The sequence below is a fragment of the Vitis vinifera genome, chromosome 5 (genome assembly GCF_030704535.1).
Source record: "Vitis vinifera cultivar Pinot Noir 40024 chromosome 5, ASM3070453v1".
Lineage (NCBI taxonomy): Eukaryota > Viridiplantae > Streptophyta > Magnoliopsida > Vitales > Vitaceae > Vitis > Vitis vinifera.
The window spans coordinates 4,855,493-4,877,205 of record NC_081809.1 but is presented as its reverse complement, the minus strand read 5'-3'; the positions used below and the strand labels follow the sequence as shown (position 1 = coordinate 4,877,205).

At 32.7% G+C, this 21,713-nt stretch overlaps 1 protein-coding gene across 6 annotated transcripts; it reads right to left on the bottom strand.

Annotated features, from left to right (window-relative positions):
• Nucleotides 1-962: 962 nt before the first annotated feature.
• Nucleotides 963-20,197, bottom strand: LOC104879248 (uncharacterized). 6 transcript variants are annotated; one of them, XM_059736844.1, is made up of 15 exons: nt 20,030-20,197; nt 19,715-19,862; nt 19,058-19,176; nt 18,884-18,971; nt 17,200-17,372; nt 16,486-16,638; nt 16,305-16,412; nt 15,464-15,575; nt 14,337-14,480; nt 14,139-14,176; nt 13,925-14,017; nt 5,168-5,251; nt 1,975-2,103; nt 1,720-1,853; nt 963-1,471 (listed from the first exon to the last, which is right to left on the bottom strand). In XM_059736844.1, the coding sequence occupies exons 1-14, from the start codon at nt 20,096-20,098 to the stop codon at nt 1,737-1,739; spliced, it is 1,575 nt and encodes a 524-aa protein (XP_059592827.1). In that variant the 5' UTR covers nt 20,099-20,197; the 3' UTR covers nt 963-1,471; nt 1,720-1,736. The 6 variants fall into 6 exon arrangements, with proteins under 6 accessions (XP_059592827.1, XP_059592823.1, XP_059592825.1 ...); XM_059736840.1 differs by having other exon boundaries at nt 963-1,437; XM_059736842.1 differs by having other exon boundaries at nt 1,735-1,853.
• Between the last annotated feature and the right edge of the window lie 1,516 nt (nt 20,198-21,713).

Genomic DNA, 21,713 nt, shown 5'->3' with positions numbered 1-21,713 from the left:
TGCTCGTAACTCTGTCTTTCATAAAAGGGTCAAGCATACTGAGATTAATTGTCACCACACTCATCATCACTTTCAACATAAGATTCTTATTTTGTCTTTTGTTCATTTTTCGAAACAGATTGCAAAATTGTTTGCCAAAGTCACACCCATTTCCGTGTTTTAGATTTTTGGTTGGTAAACTCTAAGTACTTCTTGCAACCGTGTGATGAGTTTGTGGAGAGATGTTACAAGTTATTAATGCAGTTATTATATTGGAATTATATATTTAGTTTTCATATATTTATTTATTTAGTTATTATATATCTTATTTATTTAGTAAGAATCAAACTCAGGAGCTCACGTCCCTACCATACATCTTGACATTCGTCCTGGCCAACTAGGCTAGGCACCTTGATGAAAGCAAGTTCAACAATTTTCCCAAAGACGGTTTTGAGATCAACGGACGGAAAAAAGGGTTTTAGAATCAACGGAGATTCCATCATCCCAGTGCACGAATCTAAACTACAGACAACACAATTTTCAAGGCCAAGAAGAATTTTAAGAAAAGGAACCATTTACAAAGGATCCTTAATAGATAAGCCTCTTTTAGTAGACAATCATTGTCAACAACATGACAAAAATCACTACAGGATACAATAATATATGAAGAAACATGAGTGGAAGACTCTCAAGTGATTACCAAAAATGAAGAAAAAGATCAAATGGCTTCACATCAATCATTGCACACAGTTTTCAAATAGCAAAAGGATATTCAGATTAGAAGTGAGACCAAAATTAGGATTTATCATCAAATCTTCTCATAAATCAGATTGAATTTTGAACATAATCAAGAAGACTAGGCATTCAGCTGCTTCCATGGCCTTATGAAGCAGCTGATTAGGGACATTTCCCCCAATAAAACCGAAAAATGATCAGACAATATACATTTTTTCCACTATCTTCTCCAGTTATATGCTCATATCTGAGAACAACAAAGAAACAACTCAATTGATAGTATCTGTTTTGTGTTTTTTGCGATAAAAAATATGAACATGTGTAATAATTTTTTTAACTACTATTCTACCATCGTATCAGAAAAGGTCAGAAATGCACCTAATAAGCATTGTCTCCTAATTTCCAAACAGCTACATCAATGGAAAAGGAGCCATTGTTACTTTTACTACTATTAGCTGGCTTCAGAAACTGATGAACCAACAGATGAATGTGTAGGAACTCTCTGCTGCATCCGCTGATTTCTTGATTAAAGAACGAGATGATAGAAGGCTGAGCTTCAGAAGTATAAGGACTATGCACTTCCAGTGATTGAGTGATAACAGTTGAGTAGAGTCTCTTATCTTTTCTTTTGAATCCGACTAGTTTCAGCAAACCATCGAAGGGGGTGTTTTGTAATGGGCCCCTGTCCTTACAGCCTGCTAAGAGAGTTTCCATTGAATTGAGCTGCAAAATGAAGTTCCATCTTCAGTCTAAATCTCTGGAGAAAAAACACAAAAGCAAAGTACTTGGTCTTTGGGAAAACAGACAAAATTTTGGTTCATGACAGAGTGAAAAAGAAAGGAAATTCAAGTTTTCTTATCTTTCTAACCATTATTTTGGCAACGAAAATGAAGAACAGGGGAAAGAAGGAGTTTAAGTGAAATGATAGTGACAAGTGCACAATCTACTTGAACGTCCATATATCACATCCCTACATTATTTTAGTAATAATCAAAAGAATATTACCTAAAAACCACTTACATTCAGAAGTCATGGAAGAGCATCAGAGCATCATCAAGCTTCATTAGGGATGCTTGTAGAAGTATCGCTAATCGCACATCTCTTTCCCTTAGTGCCCCAACATGTTTGTCTCTCCGTAGCTGTAGAATGTTGCACAAGTATCCATAATGCTCTCTTAAGATGTGTAATAAAAGCAACAATAATGGCTGAAATAAGATGGAAGAGATTGCAAAACTTTTTAGCTGTCCATATTATACAAACCTCAATTATTTGTATACTCAAATTTAAGGCAGCATGATACATCTCATCAAGAATATGTCTCCAAAATGTGTCCTTTTTCACCTTCCACAACATGAACTGTGATTGTCTAGATTCATTTAAAACAATTTTCTGCAAGAATGACAGAAGAATATCATAAGCATGCACCAAATGATAATAACAAACAAATTTATTAATGCAGTAAACAATTTATAACTTTGATCACTGAGTGGTAGAAGTTCAGTAGCTAAAACATCTGAGATGTTCGTTGCTTTTCTCACAAGGACTATATATATACTAAAGACCACTGCATATGGAAGACATTCATAGATATCAAAATGATGAATCCTAGTAAAAAATGTTCCTATTCTCTTCTCCCAGGGGTGGAAGTTTTTGGTGTTGGAGGAGAGAGATTATTCTGAATATTTCCCAGAAATTTGGTCGCATTCATTGCCATTTGAGCAGCAGATTGCAGATAGCTACAACAAAGACAACCAAATCAGCCCTGCAATAACCTTTCCCCTTTTTTTTCTCCCTTATACATTTTTGTCCTATATCTGTGAGAAGTGAATGCTGAATATTGTACAGTCCAGTTTAACTATTCATTCTTTGAGTAAAGAAAAATTACCCTTCCTATCCTTAATAAAATAAATTGCTCAATTTACAACATTTAATTTCAATACAATCCTGAAGTAGTTTAAAATTTAAATGTATAACAGAACTTTGAATAGATACCTAAGCAGAACTGAGTTGCAGAAAATTCTTCATTTTGTTTTTCTTAAACATTCCAGTTGGGTGTAAAACTCCATGTCTAAAAATTGTTTTGAAAAGTAATGTTTTAACTCTGGTTTTTCCGAAAATGAGTATTTGGTAGGAAGATTACTCTTATCAACAGTCACACCTCACCATGGAAATGAGGGTGACTGAATTACGTTACCTTTCCATCTATTTATAGAATGAGTTTTATCCTGAGAGAGAAATAAGGAAAAGAACTTTTCTTCTCTGGAAACTTTTGTCTTTTCTTATTCCTCTAAAATTCTTAAACTTCAGTACAAAACTCTTTCTTTCCAACAGCAAGAAAATAATCACCACTTTAATACCGTTGGACCTGCACTTGACATAACCATAGCACTAAACAATCTCACAATGCCAATTTTGAGAAAATACCAAATTAGCTGCTCATCACCATATCATAACTTTAATGATTCAAAACCTTAATCCTATACTTGGTTTTGAGAGCTTAACATTCACAAAAACAGGTTTTTGTAACCCTTAATCTAGGGAAGCATCACATCCGAAGTCAACTGTAATCCCTCTGGAGTTGAACTTCTTGAACCCTCTGTAATGAGTCATGACTTTGACTTGAGCATTGTTGTGAGATTTGGATTATGTTAGGGATATATTAGTATGTCATTCAAATAGCAGGGGTACTAATATCAAAACATTACAAAATGAGATATTCTAAATATAAGGCTTAATTTTGAAAAATCATTAGAGAATATTTCTACAATTCTAAAAGATATTGACTCATGCAATGCAATGTAGGAGGTGCACTGCATTATTTTTACATTATTGGTTTGGTCACAATACGTGGTAGTAAATTCAGAGACTTGAAGCCAGAGGCTGAGAAAATAGAAGGTAACAAATAATTACAGAAACTAGAACCACTCACAACATTTATTTATTTTTGCCTTGATGAAAAATATAAGTTTTGTCTTGAAAGGGAAAATAAAAAAGGAAAAAAAAGAGGGAAAAACAGAAAAGAAAAAAGAAAGCCATGGCTACTCTCTGCTGCTAATTAACTTTTTGGTTCAGAAACCAAGTTGAGCTTAAATGGGAACTTTCTTAAATTTGGTTTAAGAGCGGTTATTTAATAATTTCAGAGGGTGTTCACTTAGACAATTTTAGGTGTTTGAGGACTTTGTGTGATCTAAATATTTAAGAACCATCCAGAATTCATCATACATGAATTTTCTGATTTCTGAGTTGACGCTTCAAGAGGTAATTTTTTTGGTGTTTTAGATTAGAAATGGACAATTTTTTTGCTAATTATACACTGATCTGACACGACTTATTTCCCTGTGGCCTTGATCAAGTTCAAGCCACTCAAGTGTCAAGTTAGGATGAAGTAAATATGTGTTTGAAGGCAAGATATAAACCAATGGTGACATTTGCCCGCCCTGCCATGGTTCAGACACCCTCCTTCCGGACTGTTTCAATGTCTAGGGCACTTTTGTGCGAAAATTACATTTCCTTTTTTTTTTGGAAAAATACCACCTTTCAAGCTTGCTCAGGACTAAGATTGGAAAATTTTCTCAAAATATTTCAAGAAATTTGAAGTTCTTTTGGTGGAAAGACAAGGTGGTGTATTGATCCGCTAGCTTCAGCATAGCGTTGAGGTGATCCACTAAGAACAACAAGATGTTGCATCGAGGATGTGAAAGAAGAATGTAAATATTGATTCATATAAGACTATTGGGAATAGGTGTGTTTGGATCAGGTAAAACTACATACATTCTTTTTATATTTAGTGGATTTTATCTGTGGTCAATTGACTCATGGTTTTTACATCTGCAAATGTTTTGGTTAACCCATAAGTAGTTTTTCACATATATCATGTATCTCTTGGTGTGGGTTGTTTCCTTATAGTTTTAATTATTACTAACTCAATTAAAATAATCTTGAATCAATTAGGAACCAAAAGAACTTGAGAAAACTTAAAATTAAACATTAAAAGCTCGAACTACCCATTCACTCTACACTAGGTAGTTTTGTGACTCAAGAACAAACTTTCATAGTTGTTTAATCTCACTATTACTTAAGACTCTGAGGCAGCCCATATGTTTAATGACCACATAAATACAGTGGCTTTTTTAATTGATAAAATCGAAGTGTTGTTACTATAATATATTGAATTAGATGAATAAATTTATTCTTTGCCCTCGTCAACTTTTTTTGGGAGATAAATGCCAATTGAGTGCCAAAAAGGAAATACCAATATATCAATAAAACAGAATGTTGTTATATCATTTTCCTCTTTATTTTGAATCAAATTACTAGACCTTATCTATAGATATTGGCATAGAAATTGGTGTCAAGTGCTTCATATACCAATGCAGTAAGGTGATCATTGTACTAATAAATAATAAATAAATAAATAAGTAAAATGATAGTTTCAGTAAAATTCAATGGATACCTCCATATGCAAGCACTCATCCTTCCATAGCTTATAAAGAATCTTGGCTGCTTCCTTCTTTTCAATAAATGTTGTATCTGAAATCTAAACATGTTATCAAGTCAGCTAGCCATTTCTTTTAAGAACATTTTCTTTCAAACTAAAGGCTGCAGTATGAAATATCTAGAGACTGACAATACTAGCTTGTTTTTCTTCCAATCTTTATAAAAAGTTACACATTGCAAACTAAAATGTACAACATTATTACCATCCAACAAGATCAACATCAAGCATAAAACACACCTCAAGTTTTGACAACATAGACATGATTTCATTTGGACCAAACATTAAACCAGCACTGTCATTTTGATGAAAACAAAAATTACATCAACAAAAAGGATGAAGAGGATATTCCCTATAAACAAGGATAATAAATCATCCATAGATTTTGTGTTTCTTGCAATAACAATTCTAAAATTCCATGAAGTTAGAGTTTTGAGCTCCAAGAAGGTGGGGTTTGATAATCTCCAAATTCTGATTTGTGGAACTTACAGAGGTCTATCTAAAATCCTGTCTATTCTTCACCGACCAGATTGTCTTCATCTGTGTTTTACCAATGTCCTCAATAAAATATTGAAGTTTTGGCATTTGATGAAATTATTTGCTAGATGTGTGTCAGTAGTATTTGACAAAATGGTACGACATCTAAAGTTTTCCTATACTTTGTTACCTTACAGGGCTGGCTTTTCCTATTCTTTGGTCACTTTGCCATCTGAATCTCATCATCATTCAAAACTTTGACAAAAAATTAAAAAGAAACAGAAACATGAAGCTATCCTCTCATTCATATATAAAAGTGCAACCAAATTCTTCTCCCATTTATTATATTTTTTATAAGGTCTAATAATGAAGATGAATCTTCAAGATCTATTGAAAAAAGAAAAAATAAAATAAAATAAAATAATGAAATCCTAAATTACTCTATTAAGGGCATTTAGGTAATTTTGCAGTTATTAGGTTTTTCCCATGTAATTAGTCAATAGTTGGTATTTGATTTTTACATAGAACTTGAAAAGTTAAAGATTTCGCTTAAAAAGAAGTTTTGAAACTTCCTATTTTTAAAATTAATTATTTTTTACAAAAGTTTCTACTCGAGTTTTTAAAATCTAGAAGTCTTCTTTATTAAAAACTTTATAATAATTTTTTTTTATAAAGTAATTTCCAATTCTAAAAATAAATTTTTTGTTCCTTTTATGTTTTTAAAAGATTTTTAGGATTTTTTAAAGCCTATAAATAAGACTAATTTGTGTCAAAAGAAGTATATGATTGATGATCAATAATATATATACCTTGCAATTTTTAATGGTGAAACTCTATTACTTTTCTTCTAGGTAAGACTTCTAGAATGCCTTAGTGAGACTCTAAGGTTTTCTCTCTTCTTCATTTTTTTTTCCCACTATTTTATTTATTCTCTATTGTTATAATTTGAGAGGTCTCAAAGTTCATCGATTTCAGCATTTTGGATCGGTACCATGCAATATGCAAAATATACTACTCTAAAAGCTCAAAAAAATTTAAATAAGCTAAAAAATTAATATAATAAACTTTTAGTGATATAACATTGTTTAAGTAGTATAAAAATACGCAATTGGATTAGTTTATGATGTTATTGAGAATGAAAAATGTTTTTATTTAATCACTTCATACTAAATTTGATTAATTATAATCTTTAAAATTAATCATAACCTTTGATTTAACATTGCTATTAAGTAATTGTTAGTTAGCTAATATTGTTTTATTTTAAAAACAATAAATTTAAATTCATATCACTAATATGATTGTATTTAAATAAATTATAATTAATTTTATAAAAAAAATAATCAAATTAAAATCTTATATAGTTTTAGTTTCTATAATTAGTCCATTTTCATTGTATTGATCATGATCCAATCACCCAATACCCATCACCTAGCCTATGATGCAATTGCCCAATAATAATAAGAATATCCATATCTGTTGATATATTAGGAATGCTTTCCTTATATCATTATTTCCTTATATCATTTAGTGTTTAGATATTAGGAAAGTTGAGATATTAGGATATTAGTTGTTATTTCCTTATATTATTATTTCCTTATATCATCCTTTCCCATTCTTAGAATGGTGATTACCCTCTATATATACTCTGTACATGACCGAAAGAAAGTATGAATGAAAAACTACCATTCATCAATTTGAACATGGTATCAGAGCCAGAGAACTGAAATCTTGGATATTTTGTCGTAAGGCCAACAATTGCCCCTCTTTTGCGAGAGAAAAAAAAAAAAAAAAGAGTGAAAAAAGTACTATTGTTTTTCAATCTGAAGGTACTTTCAATCCAGGAATTATTTTGACTGAATCAAACTATGACGTTTGGTCACAACTCGTGGAGATGCATATTGCCGAACGGGAAAAACTTTCCTACATTCGAGGTAAGACAAATCTACCAAAAGAGTCAGAAGATGGATATGAAAAATGGTATGCTGAGAATCAAAAGGTGAAGAGATGGTTGTTAATGTCCATGAGTCCAGAAATTATGAAGCGTTACTTACGCTTACCCACCGCTCAAGAAATTTGGAGTGCATTATCAAAGGCCTTCTATGATGGAACTGATGAATTACAAGTTTTCACTTTGAATAAAAAAGCCTTCACTGCCAAACAAAACGGCAGGTCTCTTTCTGAATATTATGGAGAGTTAACTGAACTTTTTTGCGAATTGGATCATCGGGATAAGGTAGTCATGAAAGACCCTGAAGACATTGCAGCATACCGGAAATCCATTGAACGACAACGGGTGCACATCTTTCTTGCTAGATTGGGTGGTGACTTTGAGCAAGTTCGAGGAGAGATTCTACGCAAAGATCCTCTTCCCAATTTGGAAGAATGCTATGCACTGATTCGACGAGAGGTAGTACGTCATGCTAGTATGAAAGCAGAATCTGACAACCCTGACACCTCAGCTATGGTAGTCCGACAACAATTAACCCGAAATTGGCAGGACCAATCCAAGACCAACCATCCTAAGACAGACCCTAATATTGATAAGTCAACCTTCAAATGCACTCACTGCAATAAGACTGGTCATACCAAGAGTCGTTGCTTTGAAATTGTGGGATATCCAGACAGGTGGGATCACAATCGTGATCAACGAAAGAAGGATTCCAAGAAAACCTCGACTGCAGCTATTGCCGAAATAAAAACAGAGGCTAATGTTGATGAGAAAGCCTCTGCATTGATAGCCGCTACAGATTATGGTGGTAAGTTTTTAAATACTTCTACACTTGTTATTAATAATGCATGGATAATTGATTCTGGTGCCACAGATCATATGACTTTTGATTCTAGACAGGTCTCACCCGTTAGACCTTCCTCACAAAAATTTGTTTCCACAGCCAATGGTAACACAACCCCAGTCATTGGGGAAGGATCCTTAACTCTTACTGATACTTTGAATTTGGATTCTATTTTAGTTGCTCCATCCTTAAATTACAATCTTTTGTCAGTTTCTCAAATCACTGCAGCCTTATCTTGTATTGTCATTTTTTGGCCTGAATTTTGTGTTTTTAAGGACATCCAAATAAGACAGACGATTGGTTTTGGTATTAAGCGGGGAAAACTCTATTATTTGGACTTGCAGTCAAAGGATTCAAATAAGTTGCGACAAGCCTTGATGGCAGATGGATCTGAGGGGGAGAAGAAAAAGTTTGAAATTTGGTTGTGGCATCGACGTCTGGGACATGCTTCCTTTGGTTATTTAAAAAAATTATTTCCTAGTTTGTTTGCAAAGAGTGATATTTCTGGTTTCCGTTGTGATATTTGTGAATTGGCTAAAAGCCATCGTGCTTCCTTTCCATTAATTTTGAATAAAAGTCCGTCTCCTTTTATGGTTATACATTCTGATGTTTGGGGCCCATCCAAAGTCCCAACTTTGAGTGGTTCGCGTTGGTTTATTACTTTTATTGATGATTGCACCAGAATGACATGGTTATGCTTGATGAAGACCAAAGATGAAGTGAACTTGTTGTTTAAAAAATTTCATAAAATGATTGAAACTCAGTACAATGCAAAGGTTTGGGGTTCTGCGTAGTGATAATGGTGGAGAATATCAAAGTTCTGATCTTCAAAAGTATTTGGAAGGACATGGCATCATTCATCAAACTACTTGTTCCAATACACCCCAGCAAAATGGAGTCGCTGAACGAAAAAATCGGCACTTGTTAGAGGTTGTTCGTGCTTCCTTGATAACAGCAAAAACACCGATATCTTATTGGGGAGAAGCAATCACATCTGCCGTATACTTGATCAATCGGGTACCTTCTAACTCAATTAACTTTCAAACACCTCTCCAAGCTCTTACTAATGCCGTAGTTGCCCCAACCGTCCCAAATCTACCTCCTCGTGTTTTTGGTTGCGTGGCATTTGTGCATCTACACAAGCACCAACGCACTAAGTTAACTTCCCATGCATTGCAATGTGTGTTTGTTGGATATGCATTGCACAAAAAGGAATATCGATGTTACCATCCTCCAACTCGACAAATGTATATTACAATGGATGTGGTGTTTCATGAAGATTCGATATATTTTTCATCTGAGTCTGAACTTCAGGGGGAGTACCATAAGGAAATTCAGACTCTTGATTATGATTATCATATCTCTAAGGAAGATGAATCTGGACAATCTGAACTAGTGAATCAGGAAGTGGGTGAGTTGGATATGAGTGGTCAACAATTTGGGTCCGAAGATGTCTTCACTGAAATACCAAACCAATCGTCGTCTGTTGAGGGTGTTCTTAATTTGGAACCCGATCCATTCACGAAACGGTTACCACATCGTCATAATAGAGGTATTCCTAAACCCACATATGAACCTGATTTGTCTACCAAAGTCAAATATCCCATAAGCAACTATGTGTCTAACCATCGTTTGTCTGAATCAAATAAGTCATTTGTAAATCAATTATCTACTGTAGTTATTCCTAACAGTGTGCAGGAAGCCTTAGTTGATTCAAGGTGGAAAGCAAGATTGGTTAGCCGATATCCTCACCAAAGCTGTCCCAAGTCAAGTATTCTCAAAATTTTTTAGACAAGTTGGGCATGTGTGACATCTATGCACCAACTTGAGGGGGAGTGTTGAGATATTAGGAATGCTTTCCTTATATCATTATTTCCTTATATCATTTAGTGTTTAGATATTAGGAAAGTTGAGATATTAGGAATATTGAGATATTAGGAAAGTTGAGATATTAGGATATTAGTTGTTATTTCCTTATATTATTCTTTCCTTGTATCATCCTTTCCCATTCTTAGAATGGTGATTACCCTCTATATATACTCTGTACATGAACGAAAGAAAGTATGAATGAAAAACTACCATTCATCAATTTGAACAATATCTTGTTAAAGCATTACTATACCTATTTTTATATTCAATATCAATTTTTAATAATTGTTACATAATGAAATCATAGCTTATTAAACAAAAATTATTTTTATTTTCAATAAATGAAATATGAAAATAATAAAAAGGAATTTGCTTTTTATAACAAGTAGTACTTCGAAAATTTTAAAATATATTGTCAAGTGTTAAAAAATGCAACTATTCTTAAACAATGAATCATTTTTGAAAAATTAACTTTATTTTTTCTTATTGAATATACTTAACATAAAACAATTATAAAAAGTTAAAATTTTTATTATTTTATTTTTATTTGAATTAGTGTATTTAAAAAATGAATATGTCATTACGATATCGAACTTTTAATTTTTATTTTTTATATCAATATCCATACCTTATTTATTTCATAAAAACTCAAATTCTCATGAAAACCCAAATTTCCGATAAATACCATTAGCCATTTATAGTAAAACCTCGATAAATAAATGCTTGATAAATTAATAATCTCAATTAAATAATAAAATCTTGTGGTTCCAACTTGGGCCAATGTATCAAATTAATAATCTTACTAAATGAATAAGATAATAATTTTTTAAAAATATCCTTAGGGATTCAAGGAAATATAAATTAATATTTGATGAAGTCCATAACAAAATAGCAAACAAAAATTTAAAATATAGTATTGAGTAGCTTTTTACAACTTATATTTTTCTCAATTCAATTCTTTCTTGGAACCACCACATATTTGGAACATCTTTATCTTCTAGGGTATTAAATTTTGGCATCAAATCTCTTCATATTAAAATTCTTTCTATCATTAATAACCATCTCTTTCTTTTTAGAGTGTCTTAGATTTCTATGTGTTAACTTTTGGTCACATCTATTATTTTTGGATTTAAGTCATACATGTATTAATATTGTTAAGTAGAAACATAGTAATCTCTCCAAATTAATAAATATTCATTTATTGATAAATCAGTACATTATTCATTTCTTGATAATCAATAACCCTACAAAGATAATAATTTCTCTTAGTCCTATTTTATATGGGTTTTATTGTAATGTCCATCTAAATTTCCATCAAATACCCATTGCCAATTTAAGCCAAAATGCCTAATGATACAAATTCCCACCAAACAGGTTCCCATCAAATACCCATTTACCCATTTAAGCCCAAAAACCCTTCAAATGACAATTAACTATTATTGCACAAATACCCATTTCCTACTTCATCTCTTGAGTTGAAGTGTGAGATGTATGAATGAGTAGTAGCAAAGAGGATCCCAAAGGCATGCTACTCCTCTCTCTCCTTCCAATCATCTCCATTTTCATGCCTCTTTCCTCTCTTCTCCACTACTCTTCTCTCATTCTTAACCTAAGTGCTTAGAAGCAAACAAAGGTTCCAAAAAAGAATCACGCCATCACCAATTTTAGCATGTCTCGGAGTTGTCTTAGAGTCCATCACATGAATCGTCCCAAGACAATCATCTCTAAGTTGGCCGATTTAGCTATTGATTCAACAAAATACCGAACTCAGTATCTGTATTGTATCAAACATGCAACTAAGGAGTGGATCAATTTACCCAAGCATGAGTTCCAAGAGTCCCAATAATCAAGATGTTACTTCAACATATTTGGAGGAAATTTTTGTATCATGACAATCTCAATAAGAGCGCATCATAAAACTCAATAACCAACTAGATGAAATAGTGAGACGATTTGAAAGAAGTCAAGAAAAACAATCTATTGAAGAAGGAGGTGGGAGATATCACTATGAACAATTACCCAATAATGTACATGAAAAGCGAGGTAATGTAATGATGGCTAATTGACCAAGGAGGATAATAGGAGACATCCATTGTAATATAGACATGAAGATGCTCACAAACTTCAAGCAAGATCAGGCTATAACAAAAAAAGGGTATGCCTTGAAGTTGTAGAATTATGAGGAAAATTAAATCCTAAGGCTTTTCTTGATTGGCTTATGATAATGATAGACTACTTTAATTGTGGTGCTATGCCCACGAATATCAATGTTCATTTTGTGAAGGCAAAATTAAAAGGAGTAGTGCATTTATGGTGACATAGTATTGAAGATTAACTTTACAAAATCAACCAATGGCTTATAAACACATGAAATGAGATGAAATTGAAGATTAAAGAATGTTTCCTCTGAATTGATCATGAACAGCTATTGAATAGTGAAGTGTTTAATCTCAAACAAGGTAATAGATCAATTGAAAAATGCCCCAAAGAATTTCATGATTTGAGTAATTGAAATCAAGGGAAAGTAAGGCTCAGATTGTTACTCACTATAAAGTTGGACTTTGAATGGAAATCCAACTTGAGATGGTGACTGCACCAACTTAACACCATAAATTATGCCCATCAACTAGCCCTTAAAATTGAAAAAGTACTTAATTTTTGGACTTCTAGGCATTTAGGATCATAAAGTGAGAGGAGTTTCTCTAATCGGACAAGTAAACCCCTAAGAACACCAAATACCAACACTAGTCATCATGCCAGTGGTGGAGGCAACAATTATCTTTGAATGCGACTAGGGGACAGGTTAATAAGGGAAAAACTCTCATGGGTGTTGCTGAAAAAAGGGTTGGCACAGCTCCATTATGCTTTGAGTGTGGAGGGAAGGGTCATTATGATGTTGTTTGTACAATCAAAGGGTTACACTTCTGCATTGAAAAACTAGAACCTGAACACAAAGCTGATCAAAAGGAAGCTTAGAGCCACAACAAAATGCAACTTGGAGAACTAACATCCATTGGTTACTCCAATAGCAAAAGTGGAAGAGGATTAGGACAGAAGTAACATCTTCCATGCTCATATTTCATGCCAAGGAAGACTATGCACTTCAATTATTGATTATTGATGAACTAGTTCAAATATAGTTTCACAAGAACTTGTGAATGATACTCATAAAAAGCCTATACTTTCTTATTACACACGCATACACATATATATGTATATATATTGCATATCCTGCACTTTCAATGGTGAGACTCCACTGCTTTCTTATAGGTAAGATTCCTAAAAAGCCTTAGTAAGACTCTAGGATTTCTTTTCTCTAATGTATTATTTATTTTTTTCCCGCTTGTCTTGTTTCCCTCCTCAAATCCTCAAAGATTGAAGCCCTAGCCCACCTACTGAATTCTAGACAACCATCCTAGGGTTGTCCTACATCATCTAGTTATTGTTGCAATGCGTGTACCACAGTCATTAGTGGAGAGATAAAGTAGTGCAGTTCAGTCAATGCATGTATTTTTGTGAAAAGGTAACCATCATAAGTTTTCTTATACTTACTGGATTTCCTGTAATTGGTCATTACCTTAGTAGTTTCAAGTGGGCAACAACTCTTTGAAAGTAACCTGAATATCCTATGAGCCTCCCTCCCATATCTTTTTAACACCATAGATTCCACCTGCAGCATAAGACAAGCAGTTTGATCTCTATCTTGGAGAATGAAAGATATCTTGAATTTCTTATATATTTGAGGGTAAAAAGAAAAAAAAAATAAAGGAAAAACAAACAAGCAAGAAGACCTCATCATTTTGTGCAAGTTCAATAATTTTCTTCAAATCTGGATAAGAACAGAAATCATGCATCAATTGAGGCCAAAAGGATATATTAATCAGCCAAAGCAGAGATACAGTTAAATATCTTGAGGAAGTTATAGTATCACTTTCCCTTTTTTTTTAAAGAAGAAATAAATTAGATTAAGAAAAGGCTCAAAATGGTACCTATATTATATGTCCTATCTGCTCCTACACCATTGGGATGACAACCCAACTGGACAAGGGACGCTCTGATACGTTCTAAGGTCATACTACAACCTGCTTCACTCTGCATCACTGCTTCAGTAATAGTACTAATTGACAAGAGAACTGCAAATTAGACAATCAAACAGTGAAGTAACAGGTAAGAAGCAGCAAGAGAATACTCTCCTAACTAAACCCAAGTGTGAGCAAAAATAAAATGAAAATACAGAAATTTTGGACAGAAAGCAAATTCTGCCCATAAATGTTTAAATAGATTAAAGGCCCATTAGGCACAGCTATAACTTCTAGTGAAGTGCTTTCTGAAAAGTACTGTATAAATTAAAAGCTTTCTATTTAATATTTCAAAAATATCAAATTCCAAAACCTTTTCCAGAAACCTCTTCCGCAAAAACCTTTTAACAGTCTAAAAGAGTTCTTAGGCAGTTAAAACGGTTCGCCAAACAGGATTAACTGTAAAATGGGAAGCTCAAAAGAGTTATATACAACATAAAGAACATAACAAAAAGGATGTGGTTACTTCACAGTTTGTTTAACTCATTACAAGATCTAAAAAGCTCTTTAAACCTCATAAAGAATCTTCTCTTCCAAGTGGGAGTACCTTAACATGAGTAGCTGAAACAACATCTTTGAAGAGATGATAACTCAAAAGACACTCCATTAAGTATGAACTGAAATTTTGAACCATAGACATCTCAGGCTTAATGGCTGCCAAGGTTTTCTGGAGTTATGGAATGCACCACATTAATCCGTGTCAGTTTGCTCATGGAAGCATGGGCTAGAGGTTTCATCATTTAGTCACTTCCATGAAGGGTGTCTCCTATATTACTTACCGGTTATAATTACCTCTACATCATGGACTCAAGTCAGCACTTCATATATCATAAATCCGATCTTTCTTTCACTCAAACTGAGCAATCAGTAGTTATGAATTCTATTAGTCGCAAGACACTTCATATTTTGCTTAAGTACTACATTAGATTGGGTAGTTGTGTGAGCATTATGCAACAATCTGAATAGTATATCAACACAAGAAACTTAGAACTGAAGGTATTAAGCCATTAAGCAACCATATGACAGAAATAGGTCACCTGAAATTTCTTCTTTGACATTCTTCTCCGCGCTTTGAGTTGCCTCCAGCATAGCACTTAAGACAATGGCAGCTCCACTATCCAGCCTAGCTCTCACATTTTCAATGCAGGCCTAGAATGAATACATAGATGACACACAACATTATCTCACACAAAATGATGCAGGGAGCATATTCAGAAACAATGGGTTTAAACTTTGCTCACATAAAACCATTTTACTTGAGACAATGGTTCTTTTTTCTGGCCATATTGTTTTTTAGCACAAAGAAGACAGTTAAAGGAGTTATGCAAACATTAAGCATATTAGTGTCATGTTTTTCTTACTATCTTTTTGCAAATCTCACAAAAGAGAATGAAAGGCTAGTCATAAAATTTGTTAATATAATGAAGGATAAATACCAATTTATTATGCACTTGATAAACCCATTGAAAAAAGAGAAATTATATCATAAGAAAACAAATAAAGGAAGCAAAGACCTTTTCTACAACACGGATCAAATTACAATAGGCATATCAAGCATTACTGGCCTCAGCAGACTAAAATATTCCTACTCTATGCCAAATATAGTTTATAGTTCCAAAAGACATTCAATCTATCAAAGTTTAACTTGAGGCATGATAAAATGCAACTGATAAAACTCAGACTTCAACCTGTTAGTCAAAATCCTTATCAACATCAGCTTGGTCACTTATATGACAACAAAGCAAGCATCTAAATGGAAGGTTCGACATTTCAGCTTCATATTCTCAGTAACCACAAGTTAGTGAGCAAAAGTGTATTCTCTCATTTTTTTTGAATTTATAAATACAAAACAGGGGAACCTCAAAGGGTGAAAGCAACCTTATGCCTGAGATGACATACAAGTTCCTTGTAATTAGCCCGCCAAGGAACATCTTTTTCAGAAGCAGCCCCAGATTCTGTATCCAATTTTAAAGCATCTTGCTTGCGCTGTAAAATGATAAAACAGCAAATCAGTCTATATTTTAAATGAGGTTAACGTGAATAACAATCCCATACCAACCTTTTTCCCAATTACAACACCAGGGGGATTGCCAATGCTTTTGTCTCCATTAATGTCACCGCAGGTGTCAGTTATAACTGGAAATCCTTTTGCTTTGCTAGGAGTTGCTTTGGCTATATCACATTGTTCTCCAATCTCTAATTCTTCAACTGCCTTAAATATTAAAGACGAGATAGCACTCAGGTCATGCTTAAATTACAAATTCAAAATTTTGATGACGCAAATTAATGAGCAATGACAGGCGATTCAGAAGTGATTCTCAGTTGTATAGAAACTACAAAGATGAGCTATTTTGGACCCCAATCCTCCACCACACCCCTCATCACAGGATGCCTTGCCATCATAACAAGAAGGTGAAGACAATCATGCATGTGCTAAGCCCTGCTAACTCTAACATTAAAAGGGATTTGCAATGTGATATAGGAACCCACTACCCAGTGTCAGTATTGATCTATATATATTCATGTTTGTGGATTTGTGGCTATAGACATTATTATTTTCTGAATAACACATTATCTGGTGGCAGGGAATTGCGGTCAGGATGGGGAATTTCCAAGTTCTATTTCATAGAGCAACCAAAAAAAAAAGGGTTATCTATCAAAAAATAAAAATAACACATGAAGATCATCCATCTAAAGTCATTAATGTAAGATATACATAAATAATAAAGAGTTTAACATGACTATACGAAAGGAAAAGTATGATCTAATCAACTTGACATAAATCGGTAAGTGCCTTGGCAGAGTTAGCATCATGCTTCCTTGCAGGAGTTTTTTCTTCATCTGGGGGTACAAGAAATGGGTCAGGAGCAGGGCAGCGTTCAACATAATGGGCATTCACAAGTTTAGTAAAGCTTCCTCGCAGAGCATCCTGAACTGTGCAATTTCCTAGAGAAAAATATAGGTTAGTTTTCTATAAAATAAATAAAATACTTTGGAACCAAGCATCTCTCAAATGAAAGGAAAATACGATGCCAAAATCACATGACTAGATTCATTGAAAAAGATTTAATTAACTCTCCTAAAACTATTCAAGAACTGTTCATGATTCTATATCAACCACCTAATGTAAACACATTCTGCAAAGGGAAGGGTGGATATCAAAAGTTCCTCTTGTTCTGCCGCTTCATCTCATAGAGAAGTCAATAGGCTTCTACACCATCTTTAGGAAAACAAAGTCCAAATAAAAAACATAAAAATAAAATAAAGTAAAAAGCCCTCTAAGCAGCCAGAAAAAAGAGAAAGGGGATAAATAGAGGACATTTCCATCATAGTCAACATAATGTATGAATTTGGCACCAGAGTCCAGCAATGAAAGAACTTACTAAACCAGAGTCCAAATGAAGTTCTACATGAATGGAGGTGTGTTTTGTGAATTGCACCACAAGACATGGGAATTTCAATCCACCTCTTCAATTTAGTGGTATTTAGCAGGCAAAAACACAAGAAAAAAATTAGATTACTATATACTGTTTCAACTTATCTCTGAACATTAATTTCATTTAGGTTCCAATCAGTTGCCAGGTAGCACAAAGTTTTAGTCTGCCCAGCACGGCAGTGTTCTTCCCCTGGAATGGTAATAATTAGTTGGGATATTTGTCCTAATTAAGCATTCGAGCTTTTCTCTAACCTATTGAGGTTTTTCTCTGCACTCTGTTCGACTCAAACTCATCTTCAAGCATTAAGTTCTCCATTATCAAATGGAACTCTATCTCATATTTCATTTTAGTTGGATTACATTTGAAGCAGTACCATTTTCCATAACCCACTTAAGCATGCTAGCTGAAAAGGGTCTTTGGATATTGGATCCTGAATTCCAAAATTTAGTTCTATTCCACCAAATCTGCAAAATCACATTGAATTGACGAGTTCAAACCTAACCAAATTGATAAGTTTCTTCTAACCCTATTTGGGAGAGCTTCCTAAATGCTAAAAACAGCATTTAAATCACAAAAGCAACTTTTAAGAATGTTTCAATAAAACTCTTAAATGTGGGCCCCATGTAACATAACTTGATTTATCTGTGCTTGAGATTAATGAGCCTTTTCAAAAATTGCCCTTATTTTTCACAGAAGTGCTAATAAAATCACAAACCACAATTCAACGTAAAGTGGATAGCGCACAAACTACACTGACTTCTGCTTTTATTTCTACTACTCAATAGCAAAATCTAAAAGCTATTACAAGCAGCACTTAATTTACATTGACCACAAAATTCCATAGTTCATTTCTTCACAGTGCTGATTCAACATCATTCTCAGTTCATAACACAACCAATACAAAGATAACCTCAATTAAAAAATGCTCTAACATATTTGAAATGTTAAAATTCCAGTGAAATATAGTTGTAGCAAACATGGTCAACAAAATACATGCAAAACAGACACCAAAAGGCTCACCTTCATTTTGATTTGATGGTACCCTGTCTAGAATCTGTTGCAAAGTAAGCCAACCATGTTTAAGAAAAGCTTCAAAAAGTTCCTCGCACTGCCAAACCAATGATAAAACTAGTATAAAAAACCTATGAGCGCATGCAGTCAACAAGGTTTCATGCTAAAACTTAAATAACTTACTTCTTTATCAAGTTCTTTGGACACGATTGCCAATAACTTGGGAAACCTCATGCGGTGAAGGATGTTATCAAACAACAACATGTACTGAGTTACAACTACAGGCCCTTCTCCACAACCACCTATATTCATAATTATCAATAGTTATTACCATGAAATTATCTTTACCCTCCATTGTTTTCAGAAAAAGCACAAGAAAAGACGAAGATTTTGTATTATGCTTGCTCTAGTGAGTAGTGATACTACTTCTTGGGACCGAACAACAAAAAATCTCACCCTTTTCTTGGGTTGCAGAGAAAATATAGGGAAGGAATTATATCAAAATTTTGGATTTTAAGCTGGAAAAGAAAAAACTCACTCAACTTAGCTAAATGGTTTTACTAGGCTCAGTTAAAGGCCATTTTCCCCCAAGTTCAGTACCTTGGATTCAAATTCAAACTTTTGATAAAGAAAGTACAACACTTTGCTAGAAACCCTTCTCCATTCCCATATGAAAACAAGAAACATGCTTGAAAACTTATCATTGTTCTATCAGAACCCTGCATTTTGAAACTACAAAAAAACTGCATTTACATTTTACAGCAAGTTTTCCAATCAGCCAAAAGGACATTACAAAGCCTTCAACCACCACCACCCTAAAACCAAAAAAAACTGTAATACCTTCATGTTCCATAGCAAATGCCTGAACACAATTATGTTGGATTAAGACTTTCAGATAAGTCTTCACTTGTTGAGGAGAGAGCTTGGCGGTTCGCACTATGTCATCGAGTGCTAGAGTCCCTTTGCGAAGAAGACAATCACATACTTTCTGCAATCGTAAAATTGAAGAGTTCATAGTTAAGATTTGTAAAAAAATTTGAAAATTGTACGAGAATATGAAATTCGAACTTCCTGTTCCACTTTCCCACTGTTTCTCAGCAACCAAAAAGACTGTTAGAGTCGTGTGTGCATGTGTAAGTATAAAGCGAGAGTTACAGCGGCGTGATCGCCGAAGTCGGTGGAGATGAGATGGACGGCGAGCTTGATTCCGTACTCCGGCGTCATCGTCGCTGGCGATAGATTCGGGTACCCCTGAGTCCTGACTGCCTTACTACCATCGCCAGCGGCCGATAAGTCCACCACGCGAGGGCAAAGTTTTGCCAAGTCAGATATAAAATTTTGCAATGTTCACGCCACGTCATCTACCACATCACGCATTAATCAAAATCTATTTTTTAGAACAATTTTCAAATAGTACACCAAATTCAAATTTATACTTGAACCTTAAAAAAAATTCATTGTCTTAGTTAGAACTTATAAATTTATAATCCATTTCCTCCATAAAGTTCACTGTTTTAAAAAATATTGGAAAAAGTGAGATTTAATTCATTAATATAATTTTTTTTTTTAAATTACTATTATCTTTATTTATTTAAAAATAATTTAAAATACATTCACTTTTACTGATTCATCTAATTATTCGTTTTACTTTTCATATAATTCAAATCAATTAACAATTAGGCTCCTTTATATAAATATTTTTTTTTCTTTTAGATATTTTATTATTATTATTATTTTATTATTTGAGATTTTTTTTCCTCAAAAATTTCTTATTTTAGTTTCCTAAAAGTTTAGGAAATATTGTAAAAAAAAAAATCCTATATAAATAGGATTAATATTTTTTTCTATTTCCTAAAATTTTAAAAGGAAATATTGTCAAATAAATCCTATTTAATTATAATTACCCATTCAAAAAGTAATAAGGTTGTTTATAAAATAATAAATAATAAATTTCATAGTATATAATTCTTTTAATTATGATTAATTTATTTAATATAAAAAATTTATTTATTTTTATACTATATATCAAAATACAATCCTATTGTAAAACATTTTATATTTAAAAAACTCTTACAAGAAATTTTATTCTTTATTATATTAAACAATTATTAATATTATATAATAAATACAAATTTATTATTAGTTTATTTATTATCAATAATATGAATTTATTTTTAACTTATTAATGTTAAAATAAACTCTCTTTTTTTTCAAATTCTTATTTTATAATGTTTCTAAAGAAAAAAGAAATCTCAAATAATAAAATATCTAAAAGGAAGAGAAACATCTATAAGAAGGCTCTATTTATCAATTGATTTGGATAACACTACAAGTAAATGAGTATTTTTTGGAATAATTTGATGACTCTTGAAAAATATATGTATTTGAAATTATTTTAAAACAGATAAAGATAATACTACTTTAAAAAATTTAAAGTGTTTTTTTTCATATATTTTTATATTGGTGAGTTAAATCTCACTTTTTCCAAAAACATTTATTCATTTAATTAAGAAATTTACATTTAAAGTACATTTGCATTGATTTTATAAAATGTTTTTAGTGAAAAAAAAAAAAGACAATTTATAAAATATTTTTAAAAATATGAAAAATCATTTATAATATTTTTTCAAGAAACACTCGAAAAGTGATTCTCCTAAAAACACTTATAGAAATAACATTTTTACTAAAAATATATAAAAATATTGTGAAACACACTTTTACTAAAAAATATACAATTTACATGCTAAATAATTTCTAAAAAAATAGTACAAACCTTAAAATAAAATTATAAAACTACTAAAATATCAATGAATCGTAAATGGGCTTCCCTCTAAATATA

What these genes read in the sequence shown, in the direction of transcription:
- LOC104879248 (XM_059736844.1), bottom strand. Translation starts at nt 20,098, where the DNA reads ATGACGCCGGAGTACGGAATCAAGCTCGCCGTCCATCTCATCTCCACC. An exon ending in GTGTTGTAATTGGGAAAAAG is followed by an intron (nt 16,413 to 16,485) that starts GTTGGTATGGGA and finishes ATCATTTTACAG; the next exon opens with CGCAAGCAAGATGCTTTAAA. An exon ending in TGTCAAAGAAGAAATTTCAG is followed by an intron (nt 14,481 to 15,463) that starts GTGACCTATTTC and finishes TCTAATTTGCAG; the next exon opens with TTCTCTTGTCAATTAGTACT.